Raw genomic sequence first — 19991 nt, 5'->3', positions numbered from 1 at the left:
GCCCACGCGCCACCGCCTCCTCCGCCGTCGCGCAGCTCGCGGCCGTCACTTTGTGTAGTGCGGGGGGGTCCCCGGTGGTCACAGCCCCCCGCCCCCGAGTCCGTGTCTCGCTCCGGCTTGGTTGGGCCCCGGGCGCGCGCGCGGTGAGTGGGGCGCGCGGACGCGGCAGGTGCGCGCGGGCGGGACGCGCGCGCTGGGGGCGGTGGCGGCGGCGAGCCTGGCCGTCCTGGATGCCCCAGCTCTGGAGGCCTTGGAGGATCGTGGGGCGATCGCGGGTCTCCGCGGCCTGTGTTTGGAGGGGTCGGAGCTGCAGTTGCACGAGCTGGATCTTCCAGGCCCCTAAGTCCCCCAATACTGGCCTGGGCCTGCGCGTCACGTCACGGATGGCTTGACACTCCCCCCACCCCCCACCCCCCAGCCCCAGAGTCATAGACTCCAGCGTGGGAGGGGGCGGGCCGGAGACGACATACATTGCACCTTTGGAAGGTGCCAGCACCGCCTCCTTCAGCTCAGGGGCGGGAGCTGGGCGGGGACCGCCCCCACTCCCCGGAGACACCTTCCAAGGAGGGCTGTCACCACTCCTGCCCAAGCATGAGATGGATCCTAGGTAACCGCTCTAGAGGGAGGGAGAGGAGGGAAGCACCCTGTGTTGGAGCCCTAAAGCTGGCTTTGTGACATTGGGGGGCCGCGGTCCAGTTTGTCTCGTTTGCAAATGGAGGCTGACTGGGTTCCTATCTGCTAAATCTGTTGCCCCCCGATGTGGGTGGGGGAACTCATCCCTCGGGTTGTTGGAATCTAGGGTGCCTCATGTGGACACAAGGAGGGAAAGAGGAGATGCAGGAACCATCGAGGATCAGCTCACCTGCTCAGCCTCAGTGGGTGGCATCGGCACTTTGTTTTAGTTCAGTAGCTACTGGCCGGTCTTGGAGGGCTAGCTAGGAGCCTGATCTGGGATGTCTTGGATGGCTTCCAGGAGCAACCCTGGAGAGTAGGGGCTACGGAAACTCGGCAGATGGAGAGGATTGTAGTGAACAGGGAAAGACATCCTGGACAAAAAGTCCTGAAGGGCCTTGAAGTCAGTGGGTGCCACTGAGCAGGAATGAAGGTCACTAGAAGTGTGCACGCATGTGCACGAACACACAAGTATGTTCCTTCACGTGGGTTCCTCTGGATTTGGGACTTCTCTGGAGTTCCTAATTTTTCAAACTTTACCATGTGTCTTTGCACACCTTCTTTTTATGGACAGGGCCCCACCCCATTCTGTATCTGCAGCGTATTGCCCTAAGGGTTAGGAGTGACCCAGGGGTTTTGCATGATGAAGCCATGAACTTGACTCTGCATTCTGATCTAGGATGGGAGGTCAAGGGGAAGTGAGGAGAAAGACTTTCTAGGGATTGATTGACTGGAGGGGAGGGGGGTGTTGGGGGGAAATATCCAAGGAGGCGGGGAGCCCCTAAGGCCTGAGTTGTAAGAATATGAACTGACCTACCTCTGGTCAGACTGGTTTTCAGAACTTTTGTTCTGAATCCTGGGTCAGGGCACCTGGAGCATTGGCCTTTTCTTGGCTTCTGCCCTGTCTTCCCATGGACTGCTAACTTTGGAGGATTTGTTGTTGTTATTGTTGTAGTTTTTTGTTTTTCAAGACAGAGTTTCTCTGTGTAGCCCTGGCTGTCCTGCAACTTGCTCTATAGACCAGGCTGGCCTCAAACTCTCGGAGATTCGCCTGCCTCTGCCTCCCAAGTGCTGAGATTGAAAGTGTACACCACCTCTTGGTAACCTTAGAGGCTTTTGTTTTGTTTTGTTTGTCAAGACAGGGTTTCTTTGTGTAGTTTTGGTGCCTGTCCTGGATCTCGCTCTGTAGACCAGGCTGGCCTTGAACTCACAGATCCGCCTGGCCCTGTCTCCTGAGTGCTGGGATTAAAGGCGCGCACCACCACCACCTGGCTCTTGGAAGCTTTTAATCGTTTATTTCTCCTTGCTCAGGCCTGACAAGAAGCAACTTAAGTGAGGAAGCTTTTGCTTAGGCTCACAGTTTAAAGGTACAGACCATCATGATGGGAAAGACACAGCGGCCATTACTTGAGGCAGCTGGTCATATTGTATCCACAATCAGGAAGCAGAGTGATGGATGCTGGCGCTCAGCTTGCTGGCTCCTTTTTATTCAGTCCAAGACCCTAGCTCAGGGGATAGTGTCACCCACATTCAGAGAGGATCTTCCCATCCCAATGAACCTGATCTAGAAACTCCCTTACAGACATCCCAGATGGGTCTCTCTTCTGTGGTTCCAGATCCTGTCAAGTGTGCAGCAGTAACCATCACCAGGCTAATGCATGGATTTGATTTTACCCACTGTCCTCTTTGGAGGCAGAGGCTCTCCACTGCTTCTGAGGTGGATTTTAGTTTGATGTACCCTTCCCTCAGTCTGTGGTTGGCCTGTTGTGGAGTGTGACAGTTGAGCCCTGACACCGATTTGAAAAAAACAACAATGGAAAACAAACCGATGTCCATGTCATTAACTATAGATCTTCGGGCCATGTCTTCAGTAAGTACTGAAATGACTACTGTGTGTCTGGCATAGGGGTCCGGGGGGAAGAAAATGCAGACTCTTCATCATCCTTCTGTTGAATACTCTTCAGTAAAGAAAATGTGGATGTAGCCAAGATGGGCTGCCTCTTCCTCCTCCTCCTCCTCCTCCTCTTCCTCCTCCTCCTCCTCCTCTTCCTTGTGTATAGTGTATGTACACAGTTTTATGTGTGCTTCTGTGCACACTTATACACAAATGTGCATGTGGATGACAGAGGTTGGTATAGTCACTTTCCACCATATTATTTGAGGCAGTGTCTCTCTGGAGCTTACCAATCCTGGTTTCCTGGCCAGCTCTGCCCAGGGCTGGGTTTATAGATCGACAGTGCTGTACTCAGCCTTTTTTTCCTCTCCCCTCCCCACAGCTGCTTGTATCGCCGAGCACTTTGACTAACTGAATTGACTTCCCAGCCCCAGCTTTCTTCTTTTCTTGGATCCTTACAGACAACAGTCTGGCCTGAGGAAGTCTGAGTTAGTTCTGTGGGTGTCTGGGCTCAGCTTGAATCGACAGCCTTAGGCCTGAGTAAGCAAAGTCCTTCTCTAGTAGGTCTGAGGTGGGTGGTGGTTGGAAATCTCTCCCTAAGTGTTCTTGGTGACCCTGAGTGCTGGCCAGGATAGCACAAGGCGTGTGTGTGTGTGTGTGTGTGTGTGTGTGTGTGTGTGTGTGTGTTTACCCTTCAGGCATCTTCCAACACCAAAGAGCCCTGGAGGGCTCAGGTGGTTCTCTTAGACCTAGGTTTGTGGCTTCAGTCTTTGATGCTGTGCTTCAGAATCTAGTTTGAGACAGTGCTGGGGGGACAGACAGTCACAACAGAGGGGACTGTGGATGTCAGGAGTCCCAGCCCTTGGATTTGGGGGGTTGGCACTGGCAGGGATGCTCAGAGAGTTCTAGCTGCTAAAGAATGGGATTCTTTTTGTTTTGTTTTTGACTGCTCATTTGTTTACTTTTGTAGTGTGTGGAGTGTGTCCATGTTTATGTGTGTGCAGGTGTGTATGAATGTATGTGGAGGCCAGAAGTCATGCATGCTAGGTGTCTTCAATTGCTGTCCACCTTTTTTTTTTGAGGCAGGGCCCTTCACTGGAGCTCACTGAGTTGGCCACATTGGAACCTCCAGTCCCTGTCTCCACAGTGCTGGGATTATAGGCGTGCACTGTCATGCCCAGCTTTTACATTCAGGAGAGCAAACTCTGGTTTTCATTCATGCAAAGCAAGCACATTACAGACTGAGCTACCTCCCCAGTACCAAAGTGTAGATTTTAATTAAAACCCTTTTTTAATTTTACGTGTGTAAGTGTTTTGCCTCCTTGTATGTCTTGTGTACTACCCGTATGTCTGGTGTCCACAGAGGGCAGCAAAGGGCCTAGGATCCCCTGGAACTGGAGTTACAGATGATTTTGAGCTACCATGTGGATTCTGGGAATTGACCCAGGTCCTCTAGAAGAGCAGCCAGTGCTTCTAACTGCTGAGCCAGCTCTCTAGCCCCCAGAGCATAGGTTTGAAAGCAGATGTCTGAACAGAAAGGTAAATGGATATAGGTGAGCCTGGCCCGAGTAGGGTGCTCAGGTGTGTCCCTGGGAATACCAGGCACAGTGTTCTGACTGTTCTCATGGCCCTGGGCATCTTTACCTGCCACAGTCTGGTTTTAAGCATCCTGGGGCAATGCTGTCCACTGAGGTGGCTCCAGTGTCTGGTGTGGCCTGGCATTTCAGGATCTTTTTGGAATTCAGCATGCTGGGGTGGCCTGCCCTGCTTTTGAAAATGTTCCCATTCAGATTTGAGATACTTACAGCGCAGGTACTGAGTGACATGATGGCGGAAAGAGCCATAGGAATGAATTGGTGAAAACCACAGCTAACGGCACCCGCTGCCAAGTCTGATGGCCTGAGTTCGATCCCCGAGACCCAATGGGGTGGAAAGAGAACTGACTCCTTCAAGTTGCCCCCCAGCCTCCACACATTTGCCATGGCATGCACCTCTACTCCACAAATAAATACAATATAATAGAAAAGAAAACATGACTGCCCAGCCCTTGAGATTCACTGGGCTGGTTCTTTGTAGACATAGGCTAGATTAGTGGCTGTAGGATCCCTGATGCCATCCCCTTCAGTCCGTGGCTCTAGGCTCCAGGCCAGGTACAGCTGGACTGAGTCTGTGGAATCGCTGGGTGAGTAGGACGCTGTGAGCCTCTGAGGTGCTGACATCTCAGCCGTTCTTAGTCTCTGACCCTTGCATTTGAAGGAGTGTCATGTCAGCTGTGCTGGCCCTAGTGATGAGCTGGACCCCCGCCTCCCTGACTGGCTGAGAGAGTCAGATAAAGATAGGTAGCAGAGTGGAGCCTGCTCATGGCCCTGTCTCTCCTTTGACTCACAGGAGGGGGCCTGAGAGCTCGTTGACCGATGGGCACTCTCTCCTTTCCCCTGAAGAGACGAAACAAAGATACTTCTCCAGCCCTGCGCCGCACACCTAGCCACCTGCAGCGGCGTAGGTGCCAGTGGTCCGACAGTGTGTGGGCCTGAACTGGCTCATGTATGCTGAGGGCGGGGTAAGCTGCTTGTGTTGGCGTTCTGTGTGGGACAGGCTACCCCTTGTAGGTTACAGTCACTCAGCAGTAAACATGGGTCGCTGGGGGCTCTGTTGGCTGCATTCCATGCTTCTCCTGGTCCTGGAGGATCGATGGGTTGGGATAATGGGTGACTTACCCACGAGTAGGTTGCTGCTCACACTAGACACATGGCTGCTGATGAGAGAGCAGAAGCTATGGCCCAGAGGATTGTGGGGAGGAGCCCTTTGGGTGGTCTCTCTGGGTAAACCACCTGCCAGTTGCACAGCCCGAGATAACAGACAGAACACGGTCCTCCCTCAGCCCTTGTGGCCTCCCCCTCGAAGCGCCTCTGTGTTTCAGGCCACGCGGAGGCTCTCTCCTAGGGACGATGGCTGCCCTTCACACTACTCCAGAATCCCCAGCTACCCACCTGGAGCCTGCCGAAGACGGGTCAGAATGCGATGCAGACCCTGAAGAGGAGGATGAGGATGAGAAGGGGGGAGAGGAGGCAGAGGGGGAGCAGGCCGAAGAGGTAGTGGTGGAGGAGGAGGAAGTGGCCACACAGGTACAGGAGGCGGAGGCGGAGGCCAGCTCAGAGGACGGCGCCGATGATGCCGATGATGCCGATGCCGACAGTGTGGAGGAGGTGCTGGCAGAGGAGCAGAGTCTGAGCTTGGGGACCCAGGAGCAGCTTAGCAATGGTGGTGATGTGAAGTCGCCAGCTCTTCAAGGAGAAGGTAAGGACAAGGACCCCGCTGCTGCTGGGGGAAGGAGTAGGCTGGGGGACCATGGAGCTGAGACTGGACCTGGGTCCGAAGGATGGGAGTAGCCGGGAGCCCCATCCTGTTTGCCAGCCAGGTACCACTGGCCCTAAGCCATCTTCCTCTCAGCCCTGCAGGCCTCCCGAGTGTCTCCTACTATTCAGGACGAAGACCCAGAGGAAGAGGAGGAAGAGGAAGATGATGAGCATTTCCTGACGCAGGTGAACTGCCCTCTGTGTATGCACTGGTCAGCTGTGGTCTTGAGCCCTCTTTGTGTTGTGGCTCTGGCTCCCAGTCCCAGGGTTTATGTGGTTCTGTTTTCCCAGGTCTCTGTCCCTTTCCAGGCCATTACGTTGTTCTGAGTACTCTGGTTACCTCCCACTCAACTGTTACTGGGCATGGCTGCCCCCATCCTATCCCCAAGTCAAGTTGGAGTCTTCTAGGATGACTATCCCCTTCCTAGGGTCTGTTTTTCTGCTGTGAGGTCCGACATCAGTACCCACACTCAGTTTAGTTGGTACCAGCTGTCCATCCCTAACCTGTTGATGTGGCCAAGGTATTTGCTGGGACTGGTCTCTGTGACATCGGAGGGGCCATAGTAGCTAGGGCTTCTGCCCTCTCTGAGTTTGATGGATAAGAGATGGGTCCCTGTCACAGGCCGAGAGGCCTGAGGGACAGCAGTATCATCTGGGCACATGTGGACCCATCAATAATGGGGTGCTAGGCTGTGTCCCCACTATATGTTCTAACCTTATCTGGCATGGGTATTGGAGGCAGGGCGTCCCCTCAGCTTTTCTCCTGGGGCTCTATGTTCTTCAGGGGCTGGTGACTTTTGAAGATGTGGCTGTGTACTTCTCTTTGGAGGAGTGGGAGAGGCTGGATGTGGACCAGCGGGACCTCTACCGGGAAGTCATGCAGGAGAACTATGGGATCCTGGTCTCCCTGGGTAAGGAGGACCCCGAGGCAGTATGCTGTGCGGGCGATGGGGGCTTAGCTGTCCAAGGGAGTGCTTCTTGAGCTCCTGGGTTTTGGAGCAGTCAGCCCATTTTTGCCTCTGGGTTTAGGGGTCCGAACCAGGTGAAGATATGCTATGAAGCTGGTGGGCCACTCTGGCCTCTTAACTGCACAGCCCTAGAAACCTCTAGGTGGGAGGAGAAAGTGTGGGTATCCTACAGGTGACGATGTATGGGGTGGGGTATGGAAGGAGGAGAGCGGCCGTGGAAGGCAAGGCTTCCAGGAATGGACTTTAGGATCTCTCAGAGCAGAGGTCGTGGGGAGGGCTGGTCCTGGAAGGGTCGAGAGCAGAGGATTTGAGTGTGGACAGGGATAGCCTGGGGCCCACTGGGACAGCCACCCATATACAGTTACTATCTTTCCCTCTCTTGGGTAGGATACCCAATCCCCAAGCCGGATCTGATTTTCCACCTTGAACAAGGAGAAGAACCTTGGGTCCCAGACAGCCCCCATCCTGAGGAGGGAGACATTGTCACCGGCGTCTACACGGGTGAGTGAGAGACGAGTCTTGAGGGGATTCTGCTAGCGTGATTGCTCAGAGCCGTGTCCTACTTGAACTTTTACCCAGGCAAGCCCTCTGCAGACCTGTACCTGGTCCCTCTGCGTCCCTGATGATGCTAATGCTCATGTTTTGGGGTCCGGAGTAGCTGTGAGGGAGGCTGCTGTGTGCTGGCCCCTGCTGTCACCTCCTGAGTCTTCATGGTCCTGCTTCACCGAGGTCCAGGGGATAGACCTTAAGTGAACCTTAGGTGGTTACTGTTGTTCCCATCTTGGAATCTGTGAGGTTTTTCGTTTTGTTTTCACTTTTCTATAAGTGAGGGGACTTGTCAAGCTGGCACAGAAACCTACCAGACTGTCAGTGTGGCTTTCCACACACAGACTGACCAGTTTTCTGGCTTCCCCACCCATTTGGCCATTTCTTCATAAGGTAGAAGTCCCTCAGTCCGTCCACTTCCTCCAGAGCCATCCAGCTTGTTTTTTGAGACAGGGTATTACTGCTATCCGAGGCTCACCAATTGAGTAGGCTGGCTGGCCAGTGAGCTCTGGGACCTCACCCTCCGGAGCTCCATCTCTGCCCCTCCAATGAGTGTCCTGCCAGTTTTGTTTTGTTTTTATATGTGCGAGTTTGGGATTTAACTCAGGTCTTCAGGTTCTGACCTGTGTGAGCGGTTTAAAGGTTCCGGGGGAGTTCTGAGGTGATGTGTATGGAAAATGAAAATTTCCATACATTGAAATGTGGACTTCTCTGGGTGCCCCACACTGGCTCAGGCTCTGCCTGTTCAACTCCCCGAGCCCCACTTCATTCATATGGAGAATGAACTAAACCCATAGATTCCAGCCTGAGCATGCTGGGCTCCTAGTCACATTGAATATGCTGTGGGGTCTGAGTCTCACTAGGACTTTGGAGAGACGGAGGCCCTTGCCTGGAGGTGTCCCTCTTGGGATTGGGGTGTTGTTAGCTCAGGGTGGAACAGTGAACTAATCTGGAGTTATCATAGATGTATATTAAAATGAGAAGACAGCAACCCTCACTCATGCCTGTGAGCCCTCACAGCAGTTCAGCGAGGGGCAGTAAGAACTCTTCAGCCTCCTTTCAGACGAGTGTTTCTTGAGGACCCAAGTGGGAGGTGTGTTTCATTCATTCACACATTCAGAAAAACCACCTAGAGAGAACAGGCCAACACTGGCCAGCCTCTTGAGTGCAGGTTCAAGATGTGCCCTCATGTTCTATTCTCTTGAAGGGTCCTGGGAAAGAGCCTGGTCCTTTTCCGTGCAGGTGACACCACATGACAGGTGCTATGGGGCTGTGTACCTGGATGGGGTTTGAAATCTCTTTGAGAGGACTGGTTAACTAGGCCAGTGGCTCTGTGCCTTCTGTGACAAGCCATGGTGTTGAGGCGGGTGGCCTGAGATGTCTCTCAGCCTGGCCCTGCCTGCGGACTATCAGTTGGTACAGGACCCATGAACATCTTCTAAAACATTTTATCTTAAGCCCAGGACTCAGGAAGCAAAGGCAGGCAAATGGGTTTGAGTTTGATGCCAGCCAGGGCTACATAGTGAGGCCCTGTCTCAAGAAAAAAAAAAAAAATCAAACAAGCAAACAAACTAAAAACCGTTTATGTGTGAGGTCAGAGGACGGTCTTGGGCATCAGTCCTCAAGTTCTACCTTGTTTGAGAAGGGGTGCCTTTATTACCCAACACTGCAAAGTCCCGCTAGCTGGCTTGTGAGTTTTCAGGGATTCTTTTGTCCCTCATAGGGTCCTGGGTTTGACTCATGCTACTGTGCCTGGCTTTTCCTTGGCTCCAGGGATTTCAACCCAGGTTGTCATACCTGCATGGCAAACACTTGGCGCACTGAGCTATCTCCCCAGCCCCCCAGAGCGTGTCTTTGATGTGTCACACGACTGCCAGGAGGGGATACAGATGGCAGGGTCAGGGAGGGGCTCTGGCGGAGCGAAGCCCTCAGGTCCTCCTTCTGAGGGCAGCCAGTGCTTGAGTGTCTGCCTTCCTTCTCAGTCTGCGTGCCTTTCCTTCGTCTCTGCCCAGCAGTGGCAGCTGGGAACTGAGAGTGCTTGAGTCTGGCAGGACAGACACTAACTGTCCCAAGGCTGGCCATCTGGACTTCTAAATTAGTCTTGTAAGACAAGACACTAATTTCCTCTCCTCTGCCCCTTGTTAAGTTCAGCTGTACACGATATGTGGGCTCCCGGCCACATTCCTTCACCCAGGTGTTGCCATCTTCTATATGATTACTCAGAGTCCCACTTTCCCTTCAGCCTGTGCTCTAGGTATCCCAGCAACCCTGACCACCACCTTCAACTCTTCACTCCACAGTGTCCTTCTGACCCAGCCTCTACCCCAGGGTCCTGGGTCCTTATCAACACGCCATGTGGTCCTGGAGAGATCCCTGCCCCTGGCTTAACCCCGTTTCCTGCCTCCATTCTGTACAGAAGCAGAGAACACACTGGAGAAGGCATGCCCCGAGTGGCTACTGCCCTGGTTCTCGGTGTCTGCATGCGCCTGGCCTTTTGCTCTGAGACGGGTCCTCCCTGATCCCTCCCCTAACACTCGATTTTTGGGCACACTCCAGAAGCTGTGCTGGCCAGAGCAGTGCCTGGCCCTGCGGGGGCAGTCCCCACTCCCTCTGCTGCAGTCTCTACCCCCTTTCCTTTCTTGGTATGTGTGGACAGGTGTGCACGGAGGCCAGAAGTCAACACAGGAGCTGTCCCCTGGTTGAGACTTGGTTTCTCACTGCAGTCTGGGGCTTGATGATTAGGCTGGCTGGCCAGCAAGTCCCAGGAGTCTGTCCAACTTTGCTTTCCCTATTCTTGGATTACAAGCACACACTATCACATCAGGCTTCTCACATGGGTGCTGGGAATGGAACTCAGGTGTTTGTACTTGTGTGGCAAGTGCTAACCAAGCCACCTTCCCAGCCCCTTTTCTGAAAGTGAAGGACAGAAAGGAAACACAACACCGAGAACTGAACCAGCTTAAACACTGATGTTTAACAGATGGCGATGTAGTTTGAGAGGCACTGAGTAAGTAAGCACAGCCAGGGGTCTGGAGCCCCAAGTGATCTCAAAGTGCATACTGCCAGCATGCGGACAGTTGCATCCATCTGGGGACACACGGCAGCTGTCAGTCACCTAGTAGTTCAGCTACGCAGAGATGAGCACAGGACAGGGAGAGTGACAAGGGGAGAGGTCTCTCAGCCAGGGGCAGTGCATGAACACTCCTAGCAGGCAGGGGCTGGCACACAGCTGTGAACAACTGGGGACCTTCGAGGGTCTCTTGGTGGAGTTTCACTTAGCTATGTCCTAGAGGAAACCTGGGTAGTACAGTCCTCTAGTCCTAGCCAGGGCACAAGGGGCTTAGCCCTGTCGTTCCCTAGGTCCCTGGGCCTAGTGCAGGTATAAGAGAAGTAAGGGAACATCTGGCAGAGAGGCTGACTTCTTAGCATCTGGGGCAAAGGGGCTGATAGGTATTCAAGTGCTGGAGGCTCTGATGGGATGAGGGAATGCTTACTCCTCCTAAATCCCTGTGACAAAGGCAGGCCTTGGCTCCTCTTAATACTCGGGCCTTGGTGTTGAATCCATACATCACCCATGAAGATATCAAGGCCAAAGAGTTGCTAGTCTTTTATAGGGCCATTCACCAGCAATGGGGGCAGCCCAGTGCCCATCCCAAGAGAAGGGCCCCTGTTTCCAGACCTGTTAGCATGGACAGAGCTTGGCTTAGAGGACAGATGCCAGTGTAGAAGCTGGCTGCTTTCCCAGGCTGCAGTTCAGACACCTCCCTGGAAGCCCTCACTGAGGCTGCCAACATCCATAGACTTGGCACTTCCTTTTGGTATGCCTCCTTCCTTGGGGGCTCTCCCCAAAAAGGGAAGGAACTCTGAGCTCATCTTCAGTTTTGTGTCTAGGTGGAGGAGATGATGGGGGAGCATGAAGACAGGTACAGATATTACTTGGGGACCTCAGGTTGTCAATGGAAAGAAAATGGCATCTTGACTGGGGACCTCTGTGCCAGCCATGCCTTGTCAGGATCCCTGGTTCTCTACAACTGCTGACAGGTTGCCTCCAAGACAGCCAGCGCCCCAGCCTGTAGCCTTGGAGGGGACTGGCCTGCTCAGGTCTCTGGAGTAAAGGATCCTGGTTAAAGGGCCCAGCTTGGCCCATGCAGCCCTTGGGGAATCCAGCAGATTGGGGACATCAGCTATGGGAGATCCTCTAGGGTGGAGCGCAGTGGAATAAGCTAGTTTTGAGCTTATAAATTCCCAGTATTATGCTTCAAAGGGACAAACCTCTAGGACTCACACCAATAGCCACTATGATAAAGAGCGATATTTGTAGAAATGGGAACTGGTGACAGCCCGGTCCTGAGGGTTTTAACTTACTACCTTGGCCCTCAGAATCCTTTGTTCATGCTCCCCCTCCATCAGCTCCTCTCATCTTTCCCTGTGGTGAGCAGGAAACCTGTTTCACCAGAGTCCGGGTGTCTCCAGCTCAGGACATGGGTTGTATAGATGTCCCTGTGGCAATGCTGTGTAATTTGGCTAGACAGTTGGCCTTGAGTCCCTGCCTCTTCCTGGAGGCCTACTTAATCCCCCTTCACCCATGGTCAGACTTCTGCAGGAAACGTGAGGTGCAAGGCAGCCCCTGTCCTGACTTTATTCCCTGTGAGTCTGGGTTTGGCCCTCTGGGTCACCTGTTGAATTGCTGCCCCTCCCACTGCCTTCTAGCTGTTAAGGAACACACCACACCCTCCAGGTTTGAGAGTCAAGACTCACAGCAGGCCTGATTGAGACTAACAGAGACTTCAGCTCTGGGTCAAGTCTGCCAGTGGAGTGGCTATTCCCTGAGACGGCACACTCCACAGCTATGCCCTCTAAACTTGGAGCAAACGCCTTGAAGCAGGGAATGAGGAACCAAAGCTGGTCTCCCTTGGGGTTCTCTCCCGGAAGCCCAGTGACGTTAAGGTCTCACCTTGGGATGGAGCCAGCTGACTTCTCCAGGACTAAGGGGTTGGTTCTGCCCCGTGCGTCGGTGTTGGCCTCCATCACATCACTGAGCTTAGCACAGGTCTTGTGCTTGTTGAGCAGTGGTCATGCCAACTCCAGAGGTAGCAGTGAGATCCCGCAGGCCTCTTTCAGGATTGTCCGCCCTACAGAGCTTCGTGTGGTGGAGTCAGGTGCAGGGGCTAGTCCGTTAAGACGGCAGATGGTCCTGCTGGTCCCAGACTCTGGGCAAGTGCCAGCCTACTCTCTCAGCTCCTGGCAGAACTAGACCCTGGAGAGTCACAGGCTGGCTCAGAGATCCAGGGGATTGTATTTGCTCTTCAGCATCAGCTGCCCCTGACTTACAGGGCTCTAGTTAAAAACCACTTAAGCCTCTCACCAGAGCCTAGGGAATGTCTTGCTGATTGTCAGCCAGCTTCTCCCTGCCCTAGGGCTGCTCCTGCCTTCCCAGGTTTGGGAAGTTCTAGCTGAACAAAGAAGGGCATCCAGCCAGCAACAGGGCCTCTTTCTGACACTTCTTGTCACCCTGGTGGCCATGTTGGCAGCTGGAGGTAAACTCAGCTTAAGCAATTTTTCCATCTAAAACTTCTAAATTATACATTTACTAGAATCGTGGGAAACAGTGTTACAGAGTAAGCAAAAATAAAGTGACCTATTTTCTTATCTTTTTGTATGAACAGCAGCACGTTAGGCCCTCACAGTTCTCTCTGGCTTCATGTACGTGGCACTATGCTGTTTCCCCCTGTGAACTGACATCTCATATGCAGAACTAGGGATGATAGGGTGCAGGACTTGACATGAGAAGCCAGCTCTGGTTTTTGAGACTTTCTGATCCATACCCCGGCTTCTGTGGTCCAGGCTCTCCCAGATGTAGATGTAATTCTGAACGGTTTTATTAAATAAGAAACACAGAGCCAAATGCAGAGTTAAAAGCCCCAGAGGTCGGAGAGCAGCAGCTGAGAGCTGAGACCGAGATCACCTTCTTACCACCCGCTGCCGTCCTTCCCCTGAGAAAGAGACCTACTTCCTGTGTATTGACTTTCTGTTCTGCCTTCTCATTGGTTGTAAACCTAACCACATGACCTCCTCATCATTGCCTGTTTATACAGACCTCCAGGTCTCTATGGTTGGTATTGAGATTAAAGGCGTGTGTCTCCATGCTGGTTGTATCCTTGGACACACAGAGATCTGCCTGTCACGTGATTGGGATTAAGGGTGTGTGCTACCACTGCCAGACTTCTGCCAAGTGGCTTGCTATTAGCTCTGACCCCCCCAGGCAACTTTATTTAGTAACATACAAATAAAATCACATTTCAGCACAAATAAAATTATCACCATACCCAGACACTGGCTTCTGTGGTCCAGGCTCACCCAGGCCACTGGCAGTCTAAATGGGCCAGACCTTTGCCCTCAGAATCAAGTAGGTGGGAGCTCAGCCCTCCAGCTGCTGAGAGCTAAGGTGGGCATGATGACCAAGAGAGGCACATAGATGCCCTGAACACCTGGGAGCACTGTGGTCCAGGCAGTGTCCCCATGTCTCCTGGGTGTACCATGGTGGCACCGTCTACATGCTCATTTCCTGAACAAGGAGGCCTTACAGACTTGATTCCAGAGCCCACACAATCCCCAGGATGGGCAGAAGAATGAGTCAGGGTGCATCTCAGTGGAAGGGGTCAGTTTCAGAAAGTCCCAGGGGTGCTCACAGTACACAGACAGTCTCAGCTGGCCTAGAGTTTCCCAAATGCAGAGTTCAGAAAAGCAGAGCCGGGGGTGACCTCACAGTGGAAAAGGAAGTCAAGACCCCACGGGCTCAGCTCCTGGGGCCTCTTAAAAGCGAGAGCTCACAGGCTCTTCCCTGGCTAGCCGGTCCTGTGTCTGCTAACTAGAGTAGACGAGAACTCCCTGGCCACTGGTACAGGCAAGGAGAGGGAGAAATGCTGAGGAGTAGACTTCACAGAGGCGGGTCCTTCAGGCAGAGCACATGGCTGGATGTACCATGCTGGGTGCCTGGGGACTGCAGTGCCCCGGGTTTCACCCCAGTGCCTTTTTCTGTGCACAAGAACCTGTTGATACACTACCCACTATGCGGTCTCCCGTCCTCCACAGAGTGGCAAGTTCTAGAGGGACCCTGGCTTTCTTGGCCAGGTGTGTATGTTGGGCCTCCATGAAGTCCTTAACTGGGGGGAAACCAGCGGCTTTCCTGCCTTGGAGCTGGCCAGTATTGGCTATGGCATGCACCACCTCACACTTGACCAAAGCAGGTCTGTTCCATAGATTTTAGGGCAATGTCCTTGCTAAGCTCCTGTCCCATCATCCTCTTGTCTTTTCACCTTTCAGGAGCCTGGTTCTGGAACGATGACATAGAGGACCATGAAGAGGAAGATGATGAGGACTTCCTTGCTGAGATGGCAGAGGAAGAGAACGAGCCCCCAGGGCTGTGGTCTGCTGCCTATGGTGTGGGGGACGTGCCTGGGACTTGGGGCCCTGATGACTCAGATTCGGCTCAGACTTCAGAGGGTTGGATACCCAATCCAGGCAGCCTCGGGATCCTGGCCGAGGAGGTTGAGGCTAAACATTTTCTGTCCAGCCGGGAACCTGGGGAGAACTTTCTGGCTCCCTGGGCATTTCCCGCAGTGGCTGTTCCTATCGGACATCCAGAGACCACTTGCGATGTGTGCGGCAAAGTATTCCCGCACCGTTCGCGCCTGGCCAAGCACCAGCGTTACCACGCGGCCGTCAAGCCCTTCGGCTGCGAGGAGTGTGGCAAGGGCTTTGTGTACCGTTCACACCTGGCCATCCACCAGCGCACTCACACCGGCGAGAAGCCCTTCCCGTGCCCGGACTGCGGCAAACGCTTCGTTTACAAGTCGCACTTGGTGACACACCGGCGCATCCACACGGGCGAGCGGCCCTACCGCTGCGTCTTCTGCGGTGCGGGCTTCGGGCGGCGCTCCTACTTGGTGACCCACCAGCGCACGCACACGGGCGAGAGGCCCTACCCGTGCCTCCACTGCGGCCGGAGCTTCAGCCAGAGCTCAGCGCTCGCCCGCCACCAGGCTGTGCACACCGCTGATCGTCCTCACTGCTGCCCGGACTGCGGCCAGGCTTTCCGCCTGCGCGCTGACTTCCAGCGGCACCGGCGCGGCGGCTGCACGGAACCCAGCAGCGGCGATGGCACGGGGATGGCCCCCCACGAGATGGAGATGGCAGTCGCATCTGTAGCCACAGCGGAGCCGGAGGAACTGGAGGCCAGGCCCGAGGAGATCGAAGAGCCCGTGCCTGGGGTGGCAGATGGAGACACCCAGGCTGAAGCCAGAGAGGACGAGGTGGTAGCTGCGGCGGCAGAGGCGACTGTCCCCGACAGCAAGAAGGACCCTGAGCCAGACAGACGGTTCCGTGAGATGGGCAATGGCCTGAGCGGGGGCGAAGGGCCTTCCTCGCACCCGCTCGGCTTCCATTTTCCCATGCACCCCAAGTCTTGGCTGCATCCGGACGGCTTCCCCATACTGGGGTTCCCCGAGTTCTCTGAACGGCTGCAGGCTGATGGGCGCCATCTCCCCGCCCCCCTGGGCGCCCCGCTGGCTCTGGAGGGCGCGGGGTTGGCTTGTGACCCGTTTCGCCGCAGCGCGGGCTCCGGAGTCGGGGCGGATGGTGGCCTGCGCGCGTTCGCGCCCGCCGTCGGGTCGCTGCTGGCGGAGCCGGCGCCCGCCGCGCTGGCGGAGGAGGAGAGCCCGTGGATCTGCTCCGACTGCGGCAAGACGTTCGGGCGGCGCGCGGCGCTGGCCAAGCACCAGCGCTACCATGCGGGCGAACGGCCGCACCGCTGCGCCGACTGCGGCAAAAGCTTCGTCTACGGCTCGCACCTGGCGCGCCACCGGCGCACGCACACGGGCGAGCGGCCCTTCCCGTGCCCGGAGTGCGGCGCTCGCTTCGCCCGCGGCTCGCACCTTGCGGCGCACGTGCGCGGCCACACGGGCGAGAAGCCGTTCGTGTGCGGCGTGTGCGGCGCGGGCTTCAGCCGGCGCGCCCACCTCACGGCGCACGGGCGGGCGCACACCGGCGAGCGGCCCTATGCCTGCGGCGAGTGCGGCCGGCGCTTCGGGCAGAGCGCGGCGCTGACGCGGCACCAGTGGGCGCACGCCGAGGAGAAGCCGCACCGCTGCCCTGACTGCGGCAAGGGCTTCGGCCACAGCTCGGACTTCAAGCGCCACCGCCGCACGCACACGGGCGAGAAGCCGTTCCGCTGCGCCGACTGCGGCCGCGGCTTCGCGCAGCGCTCCAACCTCGCCAAGCACCGGCGCGGCCACACCGGCGAGCGGCCCTTTCCCTGCCCAGAGTGCGGCAAGCGGTTCTCTCAGCGATCGGTGCTCGTGACTCACCAGCGCACGCATACGGGGGAGCGGCCGTACGCCTGCGCCAACTGCGGCCGGCGCTTCTCGCAGAGCTCGCACCTGCTCACTCACATGAAGACGCACCGCGGGCAGGCGGGCGCGCAGGCGCAGAACACCGCCGCTAAGGCCCCGGCACCTGCCAAGGCAACGCCGCCTCCGCCGCCACCGGGCTCGGGCTCCGGGTCCGGAACGCTGCTCGAGTTCGCCGGCGGAACCAGCTTCGGTTCCGATCCCGCCGTGTTCGCTGGGCCCTCGGGCGCCTACGAGGAGAGCGTCCTGTGAGGCTGGTCGAAGCGCGCGGCGCTTCCCCGCTCCCTCGGCGGGCTGAGAATGCCCAATTTTGGGTGCCCCTGGGCTTCATCGCCCCGAGCTTCAGATCTCGCGCTTGGGCGCGCACGGGCCGCCACCCTGATCAAAAGTGCCGCATCCCTGGATCTTTGCTTCAGGGATAGCGGGCAAGGCCAATTCGTCCATCACGGATTCCGATTCAGGGATTCAGGTGGCCCGTAGAGCCCAGCTTAGGAGTCTGTCACCCGGCTTTCTGGCAGCGAAGGGAAGCTTTTAGCATCGGGAGAGGGCAAGAGAGATCATCCGGCTGCTCTCCTCTGCATCTGGGTTTCTGGGTGGGTTTGGCTTCTTCCCATTCTCCCTAGGAGATTCGGGGACCGTCTTCCGGTCACTTGAGTGTGTCCAGTAAGTTTTAAGAACATGGTTCGCTGCAGGAGCCTCCCTAGAATCGGGGGAGGGGGACGAAGGTGCGAACAGGTAAAGCTTTTGTTCTGTCAACTGTGGGTATTTATTTTCATCTTTTGTATGGCGGGAAGACTGTGGTGAGGAGTTAAAAAAGCAAGATACCAAATGGGTAGCCAGGTTGCAAATGTTGGCTAGGTCCCCGTGGAGTTGGAAGCCTTATTTGAAAATCCTTACTCCAACCCCTAAACACGGGTCTGTGGAGCACTGGCTACAAGGAGGGTTTGGGTATTGGTATCCCCTCTAAGCTTGTTGGTTCTCTAGTGGCTGCAAGTGGCACACATGGACGTCTTTGGAGTGCCTCCTGTGGGCTCCTCCAGACCTAGTCTCCAGACTAGTTCCCTAGCAGCGCCCTCCGCTGCAGCAGGTGGCTGCGGAGCCCTGTGCTCAGCCTTTCACAACCCTGGGGTGGGTCCAGGAACCTTCCCCCTCAGCTTATAATAAGGGCCCTACATCCTCTGCAAGCCTCTTAACTCTGCTTCTGTAATCACCCTGCAGTAGAAGCAGGTAGTGTTTCTGCCACAGCTGGGTCCGTGGCTTACAGAGGGATTGATGGCTTACACAGTGGTTGTCCACTTAAGGCATCACACGGACCGGAGCTCACAGCGCCCTTGCACAGCCTGGACTGTTGGCATCTGAGGTGTGGCTCATGCAAGCCCCTCCCACCCTCCCTGAATTCTGGGCCAGAGTGACTGGGAGCTAAAGAAGTGAGATTTCCACCCACCCTGCATTCCCTTTTAGACCTAGATCCTTTGTTGTAGTGTAGATATGCCCTTGGGGCCCAAGAGCTAACATGCAGGCTGCTAGGTGCTGGGTGGGTAGTCCATGGGTGGGAGAAGAGCTGGGGTGGTGATGGTCAGAACTTAGCCTGACCAGGTGAGGTGGAGTAGGAAGGCATGGGTCCTGATTGCTCAGCAGTGGCCTCTCTGTCCAATTTTTAAATGCTCTTCCCATGTCTTCTGGGACATGAACTTCAGAAAAAGCCAGGGCAGGGTGGGCTGGGAGGGCACCATCCCCATCCCTCCTAGTCCCCAGCGGTTTCCACCCTGCCCCTCTGCTGTGGGCAGGAGGACCCAGCTTCAATAAAGATGGAGAAACAAGCTTTGGGACTGGACTCTGCTTTTGCCCCACCATAGTGTCCCTCAGGGATGCTCACGCTGCGAGGCCCATCTCCTTTCTGACTTCTCTTCTGAGAAACCAGAATTGATTCTTGCATGGCATATCATGAATTTGCCCTGTGCCCACCAAATCTTGCTGAGACGCCTCACACTGCCATAAATTGGAACAACACACGTGGGACATGACTGGAATTAACTTGGCTAACCTTTCAGGTTTAAAGAGAGGATCTGGTCTCCTTTCTCAGAGTGTAGCCCCCTGCGTTGGCCTTTTCTCAAGGACCCCAGTGCTATGAGGTTCACCTACCCCAAATCCACAAAGCCATGACCACCCCAAGAGTTCCTAAACAACTCCCCTTAAGATGGCTTTTCTTATTCAGTCTCTGTGATAGGATCTTTTCCCAATGGATTTGAAAAATATGCAGATATGATTTGAGGCATCAGAATGGAAACTAGTATCTTCATTAAACAAGCAGGCTGGGCAGGGGAATGTAGCTCAGTTGGTACCTTGCTTGCCCAGTAGAACTCCATAAACCAGACATAGTGGTACAATCTTGTCATCTCTGCATTTGGGAGGTGGAGCCAGGAGGATCATGAGTTCAGGATCATTTTCAGCTCCATGAGCTTGAGGCCAGCCTAGGCTACATAGAGACTACCTCAAACAAACAAAAAAAATACCCCAGACTCTTAGGAGGTAGATGCTTCCTTCATAAGACATAAAGATGAATAACCACTCAGTTCTTAGTCTACCAAGAAAGGCCAAGCAATTCCTTGATAAAGCTCACCACTGATTGTGCAGCTGGGGTTTTTATGTTGTGGGGGAGGGAATTCCCAATGCTATAATTGCCAAAATAAAGGGGAGGGGTGGAGCTCCAGTGACCTGTGAAATGTGACCAACCAAAGGTGACATTTGGAGGATCATTATGCCTGGACACTCTCTCACTCTACCTACCTCTCTTTTCATTTTTCTCTCGTCCCTGTTTTCTCAGCCTTTCTATGTATTTTTCTACTTGATCTCTTTAGACACTGCTCTCTGTCTCTGTGTGTCCTTCCCTCCATCCCTCCCTCCAATTGGCTGCTTATATAATAAAGTGGTTTTAGATTTTAAGTTATATCAAAGTTTTATCTTGTTCATGATTTTCCCCACATTTTAAGTTAGATATGAATTGTAAAGCCTCCAACAGTATGAAAACATCAAGTTCATCTTCATCTCCCTGACAACACTCATCTCATCCAACTCCTCTGTTCTTATGCACGTGTCTATATGGAAATGGTTCAGAATAAGAATATACTGTTCAGCAACTTGCTTTTTT

General features: G+C 54.7%; 1 protein-coding gene across 4 annotated transcripts; it reads left to right on the top strand.

Moving 5' to 3' along the window:
- The first annotated feature begins 9 nt into the window (after positions 1-9).
- Znf316 (zinc finger protein 316) lies at positions 10-19790 on the top strand. Of its 4 annotated transcripts, XM_052754355.1 has the most exons (9): positions 10-143; positions 2289-2542; positions 3028-3106; positions 4955-5126; positions 5487-5863; positions 6017-6108; positions 6707-6833; positions 7278-7391; positions 14760-19790. In XM_052754355.1, the coding sequence occupies exons 4-9, from the start codon at positions 5113-5115 to the stop codon at positions 17093-17095; spliced, it is 3060 nt and encodes a 1019-aa protein (XP_052610315.1). In that variant the 5' UTR covers positions 10-143; positions 2289-2542; positions 3028-3106; positions 4955-5112; the 3' UTR covers positions 17096-19790. The 4 variants fall into 4 exon arrangements, with proteins under 4 accessions (XP_052610315.1, XP_052610313.1, XP_052610316.1 ...); XM_052754353.1 differs by lacking the exon at positions 3028-3106; XM_052754354.1 differs by lacking the exons at positions 10-143; positions 3028-3106 and adding an exon at positions 204-607.
- The last annotated feature ends 201 nt before the right edge of the window (positions 19791-19991 follow it).

This window comes from Peromyscus californicus, unplaced genomic scaffold (genome assembly GCF_007827085.1).
Source record: "Peromyscus californicus insignis strain IS unplaced genomic scaffold, ASM782708v3 Scaffold_2__1_contigs__length_46816999, whole genome shotgun sequence".
In the NCBI taxonomy this organism is placed as follows: Eukaryota; Metazoa; Chordata; class Mammalia; order Rodentia; family Cricetidae; genus Peromyscus; species Peromyscus californicus.
The sequence above is the reverse complement of the archived record's forward strand: the minus strand, read 5'-3'. Positions and strand labels throughout refer to the sequence as shown.

What these genes read in the sequence shown, in the direction of transcription:
- Znf316 (XM_052754356.1), top strand. An exon ending in GCCAGCTCTTCAAGGAGAAG is followed by an intron (nt 5,864 to 6,016) that starts GTAAGGACAAGG and finishes TCTTCCTCTCAG; the next exon opens with CCCTGCAGGCCTCCCGAGTG. An exon ending in ATGAGCATTTCCTGACGCAG is followed by an intron (nt 6,109 to 6,706) that starts GTGAACTGCCCT and finishes TATGTTCTTCAG; the next exon opens with GGGCTGGTGACTTTTGAAGA.